The sequence below is a fragment of the Myotis brandtii genome, unplaced genomic scaffold, assembly GCF_000412655.1.
Source record: "Myotis brandtii unplaced genomic scaffold, ASM41265v1 scaffold613, whole genome shotgun sequence".
NCBI classification, from domain to species: Eukaryota; Metazoa; Chordata; class Mammalia; order Chiroptera; family Vespertilionidae; genus Myotis; species Myotis brandtii.
In genome coordinates, this window is record NW_005370332.1 from 1,843,867 (window position 1) to 1,857,590 (window position 13,724).

At 37.2% G+C, this 13,724-nt stretch overlaps 1 protein-coding gene across 6 annotated transcripts in view; it reads left to right on the plus strand.

Annotated features, from left to right (window-relative positions):
- PLS3 (plastin 3) overlaps positions 1-13,724 on the plus strand; it is a 96,921-nt gene that overhangs the window by 46,912 nt on the left and 36,285 nt on the right. For 3 of the 6 annotated variants that reach the window (XM_005879913.2, XM_005879912.2, XM_014528070.1), the window contains exons 2-3: positions 10,622-10,694; positions 12,618-12,701. In XM_005879913.2, coding sequence (XP_005879975.1) covers positions 12,638-12,701 — 64 coding nt within the window. In that variant the 5' untranslated portion in view covers positions 10,622-10,694; positions 12,618-12,637. Of the gene's footprint in view, positions 1-8,287; positions 8,355-10,621; positions 10,695-11,035; positions 11,187-12,617; positions 12,702-13,724 lie in introns of those variants that run through there. The other 3 variants (XM_014528072.1, XM_014528071.1, XM_014528073.1) reach the window with 3 other exon arrangements.

Genomic DNA, 13,724 nt, shown 5'->3' on the forward strand with positions numbered 1-13,724 from the left:
TTCCCTGTTAAATGGTTTTTCTGCATTCTATGCAATAGAAGAGGAGGTAGCTGTCATGACAACATGTCCTGATTAGACTGGTATTCTATCAACTCTTACAAAATTACTTCTGACAAACAGTTGTCCTAATGTTTATTTATACTTTACTAAAAAATGAAAACCATTGGTGGTGACATTTTGGTGGTGTTATTTTATAACATAGTAGTGATAAGTGATTTTGATGTTCACAGAATCACCAGGGTTTTTCATTACATGGTGATCCTATAAGTTTTATTTCTCCTTATTTCAATATAGCTAGTTATATAAATCCTGAGTCTGAGTTAAGGGTAATGTCTCAGAGTGGTTGTATTAGTATACCTGTATGAAGTAAAAAGTGGAATATGACATAAAATAATCTAGTTTTCAATTAACAAGTGCTATATTTGAGAACCATATAAGCAGCGTACGTAGCACTGCAGAAGGTACTTTCAGTGACTAATAGATAAGCTCTCAACTTAGCTCAAAGTCTAAGCTGAAATTGTATCTCTAGCGATTTCTGAGTTCTACATCATAATATTTGGTTTGAGCATGTTAACTAGTCTGATCCTGCCTTGTGGGGGGTGTGTGTGTGTGTGTTGCCCTTTGCTTCGTTGTAAATTTTCTAAGGGAAGGAGAATGGAAATACCCCTCAGGTGTGAAGATTAATTAATTTCATCAGCAGCAGATACGTTTGGATATTTTTGGAAAGTGTCAAGATTTATTTAGGAACTATGGAAAGGATTAGACCTTGTTAAAAGGAGAGTGCACTATTTCAAGCCAAGCAATTAATACACCTTAGATTTGTAAAGATGGGGGAAGGAGTAGTAGTATTTGTTATCTTTGGGTTTGATATAGTATTCTTCATCACAAGCAAAGGGGCTTTTAGGATGTCATTAAGATGTACATTAAATATCTACAAAATTCTTGTCTGGCAAGAATTTAAAGAATGTCTTCAATCTGACTAAATTGAGTTGAATGTTTCTTTTATTGGAAAAGTTACTAACTTATTTTTAGATAGCCATTGCTTTAAGATCATATCTTTTTTTATATATATAAAGTACAAAAACTGAAAGGAAACTTTACTTAAAATGGGTATTGGATATTTCTCCAGGAAATGACACAGGCTTGGGTGCCCTTTGGGATTTAAGTGACTCATAGGTATCGGTGCTTGAAAAAAAAATCAGTTAGAATCTAGCTTATGATAGATTTTAGAATAAAATAGAAGCATTTCTAGAAAATGAAATACTGGGATGTCTGGGGTTTGCTTTAAAATAATTCAGGATAGGGAAAAGGGAGGAAGGGAAGGGGGTAAAAGAAGACAAGGGGCAGGAAGGGAGTATAGAAAAGCAGTGGTGGGAAATTCCTGATAAATGTAGACTTTGGATATGGGTTTATGGTGTTTGTTTAATTATTTTCTCTTACCTTGGTATATATTGAAAATTTTCATAATAAAAAATTTAAGTATAGCTTTAGTTTGGGATAATTTACATGTATTTCTAAATCTTACTTTTGTCTATAAATTGCAGGCTTGTCAAAACATAATTTGTACATGATGTGTATTGTAACGGTGAAATGCGCTTCTGGATTACCAGAATTGTTGCAAGTAAAAACTGTTTCTGAAGAAAATTCTTTCTGTTTGACTTGCAGCTAAATTTTAAGGACAGGTTGCAGACATCTTGAAGAGTTTTGCAGTAGCTTGAAGTATTAATCAAGAGTAGATAGTTAAAACATACTAACAGGCCAATTGCATGGGAAAAATGTGGGAACATTATTATGCCTTGACTATTTTGTTCACAGCTTTCTCTAATAGAGTATGCATTTTTAAAACCATATGGACAGCTATTTCGCCTGCGTAATGTTTAAGTTACATTCACTTTTCCTATTGCCTCTATCAGAGTTTATTCAATAAACATTTCGTAGGTGCTTATTGTGAGCCAAGATGCAAAGTCAAGGTACCAACACTGCTTTCAAGGAGCTCACACCTTTTTTTTAGGTTGCTTAGTTGTAGATATTCTCTATACACTCCCCCACGCATGACTTTGCAAATAACAGCCATCTCTGCTCCCCTGCCCTTTTTTTTTTTAATGTATTTTGATTTCAGAGAGAGGGAGAGAGAAATAGAAACATCAATGATGAGAGAGAATCATCAATCGGTTGCCTCCTGCACGCCCCACACTGGGGATCGAGCCCACAACCCGGGCAAGTGCCCTGACCGGGAATCGAACTGTGACCTCCTGGTTCATAGGAAGACGCTCAACCACTGAGCCACACCGCAGGGCTCCCTTGCCCTTCTTAATAACCCTTCATACTTCTCATGCATCCTCAGGGGTTGTCGGAGCGGCATACATGCAGGAGATAACAATCTCTCCTTCACATTAAATAATAAGCTAATGTTTAATTCTCCTTCAAGTTCTTGGATCAACCCAGGGCAAAAATTGCAGTTATAGGTAGGCTGCTACTTGTGGTTGGATAAAGGATAGAGTCAGCCTTTAGTCACTGATGGAGCCTTCCCAAGTTTGTTTCTCAATTGATTTGGAATTTGAAACATATTTTATCACGGAAATAGTAGCTAAAGTATTTTAGGTCACTTCACAAATGTCTCTCAAATGGTATTCTATATTAACCTAAAATGTTAGGTTTGTGTGTGTGTGTGTTATTTTCATCTAAATGAGTTGTAGAAACATAGTTGCTAAATATATCCAGACTTATGTTCCATCAGCCAGTTGCTTTCATCTTTAGTCACGAATACTGTATAGCCTAACAGCATATATTACAATGCCTCGTGGGAAAATACTGCTAGTTTTATGTAGCAGTGTCCCCCGTATATAGTTTTACCAATTTTCAGCTGAAATGTCAAGTAGAACTACCAGATCTAGGCTTGAAAAGCAACCTTGCTGAGGAAAGTGAGCTGTACATGTTGAATATTGCTTTCATAGAAGTTTGCTTATCCCGTTGATAACAATAAGCAATTTTTAATAATGCTGAGGTGCTAGAATAATGAACAGTAAAATCCTTTACCACTTCTTCCTTCTGCTTGAACCTTTCCTAAACTTTCAGAACTAGGAACCCATCACACACGTGTGAGGACATTTAGAGTCTGACTCATTTGTTTTGACTTGAAGAGTAACAAATCATTAAATTGAGAAAGAGACATATAACCTCTTAAGCTGTTGCAGTTACTCCTTTTCCAAAAGTCTATTAAAGTTTTCTAGACGGAAACAAACAAAACTTCAAACCACATGCACCTTGGGAAAAAACAGTTGGTTACAAACTAATCACTAAAAAGGTTTGGGTACCATAGCGATGCTTATACATGAAAAAGAAATCCTAAAATAAAAGGTAAATCACATAGATACTTGAGTGTTTGGTTATGTTTACAGTACACTAAGTTATTAGCACTGATACAGTGGGAGTGGCTATTCACAGCACTTAACATTTAAGAGGCTGAAATTAAGCAATATTAAGGATAGTGGAGCACGAGCACGTCATATGTAGGAATAAATGTGCCACAAGAGAAATTAAGCATCTGTGCCCTTATTTTTTATTTTTAGTATGGCCTGTTTTATTGTCAGTACCCATTTAACACCACTGTTTTGAAGAAAGGACTTTTAGACTGTACACAGGGTGGGGCAAAAGTAGGTTTACAGTTGTTCATATGAAAAATACTGCAACAATTAATAAATAAAAACACAAAAATAAATTGTTTTGTGTACTCACAACTGTTAACCTACTTTTGCCCCACCCTGTATATACTCTTTACTAAACCCATTGCCTATATCCTGTATGCTTTGCACAATTATAGTTTTGGTGATTTCAGTTCAAGTATTAAGTGAATCCCTTATCCTTTCATGAAAACAATTTAGTATTAGCTAGGGAGGGGTCACTATCTACATTTTCTGGCAGCCATTCATACTTCTGAATATCATGGTCATGTTTGTTAGGAGCTTTTAAATTACCTTCCATAGGCTATAATAGGCATAGGCCTTCTTTCCACAAAGCAGTGGGTATGTGGCGTTTTTTTTTTTTTTTATGTTTTTATGGTAAGAGTAGTTAATTACCTTCTTCACACATACTCTTTTAATTTTACATTTGCTGCACAGCTCCATCCTGGGCAAAATCCCTTAACTACCCTAGGCTCTTGTTTCGTCCCTAATACAATTTTAATAATCATTGGATATTGGGCATGCTGGGAATTATTCGGCCCTCGAAGCTTGGCAGGCAGTTGGAATATTTTTCGAGCCATGCCTCTGTACCCAGCATCCAGCAATGGATTATTGTGGGTGTACAAGAGAGGAAGATGAAGTTTAGACTCTGTTGTTGAGAAACAACCTTGAAATAAGACTTGCAGATCAAGTGGTTAGACAAATATTTGGGAGCTGTTCATAATAGAATAATCTCTCTTTTCCTAGGGAAGATTATTTTCTTCGACCAAGGCTGAGGATCTGTGTGGAGGAGGCAGGTGAACAGAATCAGATAGGATGGTGGATGTCCCAGCCGCACTGTCCTCACATCCACTTACATAACTATAGGCAGAAGTCTATAATTAAATTGCTAAATTTTGTGGCGCGATTTTAAATGCTGTGGGAGTTGAAGAAAAAGAGCAGAGCTGGAATCATTGGGAAACATGATTTGGGAGAGGATGAGGCTTCTGCTGAACCTTGAAGTTTGAGTAGAATTTGGATCGGGAGAGAAGAAAAAGAAAGGGGAGAGCATTATAAATGTGAGAGGCAGATACGCAGAGAGGGGGTTCTTTCTAGGAGAGAGGGAACGGAGGGGCAGGATGAAATAAAAGGTACTGAGTGTTGTTGAAAGGTAAAATCGGTTAGATGTGATTAGTAGGACCATTCTAGAGGACCTTGGAATATCATCAGGCAGAGATTAGATGATCTGTTTAGACAGAAGCAATTAAAGCTTCCTAAAATGGGTCACTGACATGATCAAAATGGTTGTAGGCACAAGTTGTGGGTTATTTTTAATTCAAATGATATTTATTGAGAATGCATTGAATCCATACATTACACCAAGTGCTCTGGTGAATACAGAGATGAGTACACTTGTATCTCTAATAAAGTTTATAGTCTTGATGGTGAAATATGTTCATTCAGTAAGTCTTTGTTGAGGAGGCTATATAGCGTTAATGGTTGAGAATACTGACTAGGTGTCAGGCAGACCTGGGTTTGAGACCTGGCTCCGCCTCTCTATGTGACTTTCTTTATGCAAGTCATTCAAATTCTCTCAGCTAGTTTGCTCTGCTGTAAAACGGGAATAACAATACCACCTGGTTCATAGAGGTTTTCTGAGAAGTAACTTGGATAATGTATATAAAGCATTTAGTACAGTCCATGTAAATAATAAGTCCTTCATAAATGTTAGCTGCTATAATATAAACTTACAATGATGTGTTATTATAGTGTCTTAATTATTATTATTACCTACTCTGGAGACACTGTGATAGGGGCTGGGAATATGAGGATGAATGGGATATAGTATCGTCTATCAAAGAACTTTGCGTAATAGTATTAAATGCTATCATTGTGGTGACTATATTTTCCCATTCAAAAATTGGTACATATGGTCTGAGAGTAAAATGATATTTAAAATTAGAGCTCTCTGAAAGAATCCAGCACTGGCTATAATAGAAGAAAACACACAATTCTGTGAGAGTACTGGGAAGAGAGAATTTTTGTCTCAGATGGGGCAGTCTGAAGAGACTTCCTTAAAGATGCTCTTGAAGGATAGGAGATTGGTGAAGAGCATTCCACAGAGAAGGCCTGAAGGTGAGGAAATACATGGTCTGCTTGGGGAATAGGGTATCTTTATAGAGTGTGATTCAAGAGTGCAGTGCATGTAATGGGAAATAACATTGGGAAGATTGGCAGGTATCAATATAGAAAAGTTTAGGGCCTTGAATGTTGTGCTTTAAAGTTGGGGCTTTTTGGTATGGAATATATCATAGATCTGCTCTTCAGAAAGTTAGCAGTGTAAAGATTGTATTGGAGGGAGACAAAACTATATACATTAGCTAAAAAGGCTTTTGGAGTAGGCCAGACATGAGATAATAAAATTGTATGATGGAAGAATCCAGAATGCTTAGTGATTTATTTCACCCCTTCCTCTTGTTTCTTGTGGCCAAATTTTAGTCCCAAATTTATAGACCTGGAGACAGAGGAAAGTGGGTAAGTTGAAAAGAAGACCTGATTTCGCAGGAGAGATTGTTGAAAGTGGGGAAATAATGTAGCAATAAGTTCAATTGTAGACATTCAGACTTTCCTGACTGGAATCCTCCTCACTGAGCTTCCTTCTCCTCTGGCCAGAGGGTCAAGTCCAGTTTTTTACTGTAGCCCTTCTAAGTTGGACCTGACTTTCTGCTCCAGTTGTGTCTGTCACAAACCCTAGACACAGTGCTCCAACCACACTGTCTTTCTCCAGCTCCAGAATGGCATCTCCTCTTTGTCTCTGTGCCTAGAATGTCTTTACCAGTGATATCTGTCTCAGGTATTCCTACTTATGTCCTAAGATAAAATTCAAAAGTTACTTGCTCTGGAAAACCTTTCCTGATGCCCACCATTCAGTAAATATGACTGTAATAGCATGATAGCACTAATATTATGTCTTTGTTTTTCCATCTGTTTTCCCCACTAGACAGCTCCCCAAAAGAAGGGCTTTGGATCCTCGTTCTCTATATCTGCAGCACCCAACACTGCCTGGCACCTACCAAGCCTTCAATTACGGCTTGACTATCCTATATAATAAAAGCATAATATGCAAATTGACCAAACAGCAGAGTGACCGGTCGCTATGATGCACACTGACTACCAGGGGGCAGACGCTCAATGCAGGAGCTGCCCCTTGGTGGTCAGTGCACTCTCACAGGGGGAGCACCACTCAGCCAGAAGCCAGGCTCACAGCTGGCAAGTGCAGCAGGGGTGGCAGGAGCCTCTCCTGCCTCCACAGCAGCAGTAAGAGCGGATCCTGGACTGTGAGAGCCCCAAACTGCAAGAGGGATGTCTGCCTGCCGACTTAGGCCCAATTCCCGGGGGAGGGGGGGGAGCGGGCCTAAGTCGGCAGGCAGACATCCGCTAAGGGGTCCTGGACTGCGAGAGGGCACAGGCCGGGCTGAGAGGACCCCCCCACACACACAAATCTCAGGCACCCGGCCTCTAGTAAATAAATAAGTGGGTGAATATGGTAGACATTCAAGTTGAAATCTAAAGTCATTTGGAAACACGGAACTGGAGCTTGAGTAATCATAGTAAGAGTAGGTGAGCTGTAGCTCAGAGTGTTATACGCCCGTCTGACATGGAGACTAGTGCTGTTGACTTGCCTAACTAGGGAGGAGGCAGGGTGGCAGTTTCTGTTGGTATAGGTAGGTATGTGAAGTGTGGGTGTTCTAAAGCTCTGCCTTTTCTGGATGGAGAAAGGGGATACATACACACCTTTTTTGTAGAATGTTCACATAGCAGTGACTGGTGGTTTTTCTTTTCATTTATAGTAAAATATTGTATTCTTCCATGTTTTATTCACTCTGTTGCTCTCTTCATGATACTAGTGTAAGTACTGGTATGTGTTGCCAGATCTCTGATTTAAGGAATCAGCCTTGCTTTTCCAATTCTATTTACCTGGCATACCAGTGGTTGGGATAGTCTATGGTGAATCTATCCCCTGCTATTTTCTTTTAAGTGCCTTTCAATTTCAAGAAAAAAAAATAAAGTTCATGATCAACTCTTAATTATCCAGGGATGAGTTTTTCAACGTGTGTGCCCAGCCTCCTGGCCCACGTGGTACTGAATGACACAGACTAGTAAATAGATTACTCAGTCAGCTGCATTCCTAAAGTGAAACACCTTAGGGGAAAACAGGCACCCCCTCCTCATCCCCAGCAAATACCTTTCAGAATTTGAGTAATAGTTTCAGGTATTTATTTGCAGGTACACCTTTCTCAACAAAGATTTGTGTTCAGGGTTAAGTGTAGTTAAATGAGCCAGTGGAGTGGTTTCATAATTGCCGTATTGTTAGTCAAACTCCGTAATTAGGGATGACTTCATAGGCATAAGATTCCTCTATGGGTAACGCCCTAAATTCAAACCCTGTTGTACACCATATCCTTTTATGAAAAAAAACAAAAACAAGGTTTTGTTTGCTTTTGTTTTATTGCCTTATTTGAAAATCTCTTTTCCTGTGCCTCAGATGTTTAGGGAGAGAGAGGGTTTGCTTTTTCCCTTTATAGAGGAGGCAGGCTTAAGAGCTAGAGACCCATCAAAGTACTTTGCAGATGAGAGAATTGAGAAAAATTCGGAGAGCCTGGGAGATTTTACTGTTGATTAGTATTTCATTTGGTAAGTTTAAATGGAAGGAAAATGTATTTCTATTTATTTAAAAAAAAACAGTAGCTCTGTCTCTATGTGTGTCTCTCTCTCCATGTAAATCAAGTTCGCTTTTGTGGGAAAAGTCACTTTCTTTTTGCCTGTAAGTCACATACTGTGAATTTGAGGTTGAACTTTTTTATTTAGCAAGTAATATATACTTTTTACCTCTTCACCTTTTATTTTTCATTACTTATGAAAAAATGTGCAAATTGTGAGGAATGGACAATATTGACAAGCTGTTAGCTATTTTTAAAAGTGGTCCTGAAATATTTAGAGTAAAATTTGTTTCCTTTTTACTATCTCCTGGCCTCTCTTGAAGTTATATTTAGAAACGCCTAATGAAGGAACCAAATGATTCCTGGGTAAAAAGTAGCTGACAGGTTTTCTTTAGACCCATCCTCCTTAAATTACTTTGACTAAAGGCTTATAATTTTTATATATGAAGGAGATCTATTATTCTCTGTAGTCAATAATTATAGGGCAAATGAGATAACTTTTCATAAATCCCATTTAAAAGGTTCTTAGTAGAACTTATGCCTTAAACAGGGTGGGGCAAAAATACATTTACCGTTGTTCGTATGGAAAATAACACAATAGTAATACAAGAATAAACTCGGTTTCACATACTCACAATGGTAAACCTACTTTTTACCTGTACTGTGTTTATGTAACTGCTCACAATTACTTAGCCATTCATTTATTCCCCATTTTCTTTCATTTGTATTTTCTAGTTTTAGCTCACATACTTCAGAGTAGCATTTAGTTATTTACTTTCAAATAATTATAAATAAATACATTTGGATATATTTAAATGAAAGTCTCCTAACTTAAACTATTGTGTTATTCTGGACCAAACTTGCCTGGAAATGTTCTGGGTATATACAGTTCCAGTTCTCCTTTTTATTCTTACTCCAGTATGCCTCTTAATGTCTCCTGTGGATGAAAAGTCTGAATGACAGGTGTAAAGAAGTCACTTTAAGCTTTCATTGAGGCAATTACACAGGACTGAGAAATTAGAAAACTTGCACGTATAGTTTGGGGTTTTTAATGCTGTGTTGTATTAATACATTTTTAAGCATATGGGTGCCTTCAAATCATTTCCATGAGATCTCAGTATTTCCTACCTGTGTAAAGGGGAACAAAAGTACTGTTTTCCTGGCCTATGTGAGAAGGAAATAACCTTTACAATTTCCAGAGCCTCTTTCCTTCTGTATCTTTTTGTTTTTTGACAGAATAGGTCTTTTTAAAAATTTATTTGATTTTGAGAGAGGGGGGGAAAGGGGAGGGAGAAGGAGGGAGAGACAGACAGACAGACAGACAGAGAGATAGACATCGACATCAGTTTGTCGTTCCACCCATCCAGACACTCACTCATTGGTTGATTAGTGTATGCGCCATGACAGGCCACGGGTCAAACCGCAACCTTGCCTGTCAAACCAACGGAGCTACCCTGCCAGGCACTTTCTGTATCTTTTATTGCCGCCACTAATTCATTTTGTGTTGAATTGTAGTTGTTTATATGTTTGACTTCCCTAGATTGTAAATACCTTGAGGGTAGGAACTAGGCAGCTAACAGATGCCTAAAATATTGGCAAAAATTGTGTGAGGATAGAGGTCTATGTGTGCTGGAGGGGCATGAAGAGGGAAAGAGACTTCTGGCCTGTTCAGCCCTACTGACTGCGAAGGGGAGACGTGGAAGGATTTAGTCAGAAGCCACTGGTCAGCAGGAATGAAGGGTGGGGCAGGCGGGGTTATGTCCAGAACCGTCTTTGTCAATTTTCTTCTGCGTGGAAGTGATGTGGTAGTATGAAAATAAAATCAGAAGTCTTTGTTTTTTTAAAAAAACACATATTTTAGATTATTCCTGACTCTCAAACTACCCAAACTGGAAAGGACTTTTAGAGATAAAGGAGAGGCCACATGTTTTGGATTTTCAGAGGCAGTCTCACTTTCAGACTTTCTGTGCCCTTGTTCTGTATGCTATAATCCATGGAGATGGGTAATAATTCTGTATTGAAAGCATGCTTACTTAAATACGCATAAAGAAAATTGGAATAAATTCTCCACGGTATTTTTGTAATCACAAGTGTTTGAACCTCATATTAATAAAGTATAGAATACTTTTTAAAAGTACTATCATTGGGTTGCAGCTTAACTTAAGAAAAAATTGCTTTTTATGCTTAATCTATAAAATACCTGACTTCAGAGCTAAGTGAAGATCTTTCTTTACTTTATAGATCCTGAGACCACTCAGAAAAGTGTTTTTACCCAACTTATCTACTGAGAAGTTGTGACATCTTAACATCACAGGTAAGGAAAGTTTGTGAACAGGCAAGTTCTATTTTAGGTTCTTTAAAAGTCTGTTTTTAATTAATTCTTTTAATCGGTCATTATAAGTGTGTATTGCATTATGGTGGAAACTGAGCTAATAGTATAATATGGTCATTTTAAAATTCCCCAAGACTTTAAGAAACCTGTCTTTGAATTCCAGTTCTGTGGTCCCTCCGAGCCTAAGTTATATAATAAGAAAAAAGGGAGTAAGTATATTCACCTCATAAGGCTGTTGTGAGGGTTCAGGGAATGAACATGAATATGAAGTTATCTAATGTAGCGCTTGGTACATAGTTGCTGAATGGATGAATTTATCGCAGTACTGTTTTATTGGTGCCTTACCATGTGTCTGAGACTGTGATGAATTCCAGAAATGACAACTGTGGCTGTGAAAAAGACAGATGCGGCCCAGCTCTCTCTTGAGAGCCTCTCTCTACTGAGTATCAGGCTTTAATGTAAAAAAGATGGATTGTGAGTAGTTTTTAAACTTCCAATAAAAATGTCTAACATGGATAAATGTAAGTTCTCAAATTTGTATTTTGTACTATAGAGTTTGTGAAATTTAACACATTGAATAACTTTGTGTTGTAACAAACGTACCAGTCTGGTGCAGGATGTCGATAATGGAAGAGACTTGTGTATGAGGGCAAAGGGCTACATAAGAACCGAACTCTACTTCTGTTCAATTTTGCTATGAACCTAAAGCTGTTCTAAAAAGTAAAGTCCTTAAAAAGATTAAAGGGAAAAAAACAGAGGCAAAAAAGCAACACACAATTGTTTTCATTGCCTTGTCTCTAAAAATTGTTAATAGGTTTGTATTTGGGGATTAACCTTGTGGTACACACTTCCTTTATGTATTGTAATTTTTCTGCAAAGGTTCAGATCATAAATATTGTGAGCCAAGAGGCAAAATCAAGAATATTATATTATTGATATCAAGGATATAACATTGTTTACACAAAATTTTACTGGTGAAATCTAAAATATAATAATCGAGTACATTTTTTAAAGTAATTCAGGTCTACTGATGAAAAGAATGGAATTTGTGGGAGATAACATTTCACTTAACTGGGGTTCAAAGTTAATGGGCCTTATCATCAAAATTGACTGCAAATGTTTGTTTATCTATATTCAGCCCAGATTTGGCCCAAAGGCCAGAGTTTGCCAACCCCTGCTGTATTGGTGAAATATGTAAAATTATTAGCCAAATCGGAAAGGGGGTAAACTCAAATGATACGTGCATAAAGATATGTTTATTAGCACATGTGTATTTCTATATCAAGGCCAAATGTAATTTGTGCTATTTAAACATCAATGTTAAAGCAGCTTGATGGAAAAATGGTAACTATAAGGTGAAGGACATGTTAATTAACCCTACTGTGCTAATCATTGCACAAGGTATGCATATATCAAATTACCAAGTTCTACACCTTAAATTTACACAATATTATATGCCAATTATATCTCAATAAAGCTGGAAAATGGAAAGAAACAGTAAGATAAATTAAAAAATAAATGGATCATTGGAAAAGTTATATTTTCCATGAATCTTTGGTCATGTAATTTTGACTTTTAGTTTTGGCACATATAACTAAGAATTTTTATTATGTATCTCTTTCCTGCCATTGCCAGGCACCTAGGCTCTTCCTTATACTCTGAATGTAATGTAAGATTTTTTTTCCTTGAAAATGAGACTTGGAAATATTTTTTTAGTAACTTTTGGTAAATGATCAACTTCTCATTTATTTGTTTTCTTTAGCTTGGCTACAGCTACTAATATGGGAATCTATTCAGATGGTATTGGTTTTCTGTTTAAATTATTGCAAAGATGAGAATTTCACAAGAGTACTTATATTTATCACAAAGTTTTTAAAGTCTGAAACCTTTTGGGTTTCTCTTTAGGACTTCTTTAAATAGATGAGATGGCTACCACTCAGATTTCCAAAGATGAGCTTGACGAACTCAAAGAGGCCTTTGCAAAAGTTGGTAAGTATTTTTTATAGTATAACTATAGTAAAGCAGTCTTTATTGGCCCTAATTAAAGTTATGTCTCTAAAAAATTATATGAGTGGTTAATTTTAAACCTTAGGGCAAGATAGCTAAAATCAATGGGATAAAGTTTTAAAAGCCACACTTAAACTTTATTATTTATAATTATATCTACTATCTATCTAACATGGCCAAAGGTTTTTGGTTCAGGATCCCAGTCCTTAATTAGGGCTGTCGTGGCTCCTGAAATTTTAAACAAATTTTGTGGTGTTATCATATTTGGTGAATCATTTTTCTGAGGACAGGATTTGGAGCTTTTACAATATTCTCAAAGGGTTGTGTGACCCCTGAAAATGTTAAAGGATCATCAGATGCTGCTTTCCCTTTCCCTAATTAGCTCGGCTTTCTTGCTTTTTTCATGTATCTTCAGTGCCTTTGCATAATGCAGACTGTTCTACCTTCACATTAAATTATAGCATCAATGTAGGATGGGAAGGCATAACATGCCATCTGGTTTATCGTACTTTAACATCATATAGCAAGTCTTAGAATTTTGCAGCTATGGAAGCAGTTTATAGTATTTACATGCAAATCTCAGTGCTCAGGTCAAGTCAGTAGAGATAATGAAAAAATGGTAAGAGCTGATTATTGATGAGTTAACGTGTGCTTAGAGAAGTAAACTATTACTACTTGGTATCTCCTTGATTAAAGTCTATAAAGTTAGATTATAGTGATTTGTTGTTTAAAACAGAATATAGTCTTGACCTATGCAGGAAATCCCATTAATGAAAAGTACATTTTTTTTTGATTTTTTTTTAAATACATTTTATTGATTTTTTACAGAGAGGAAGGGAGAGAGATAGAGAGCTAGAAACATCGATGAGAGAGAAACATCGATCAGCTGCCTCCTGCACATCTCCTACTGGGGATGTGCCCGCAACCCAGGTACATGCCCTTGACCGGAATCGAACCTGGGACCTTTCAGTCCGCAGGCCGACGCTCTATCCACTGAGCCAAACC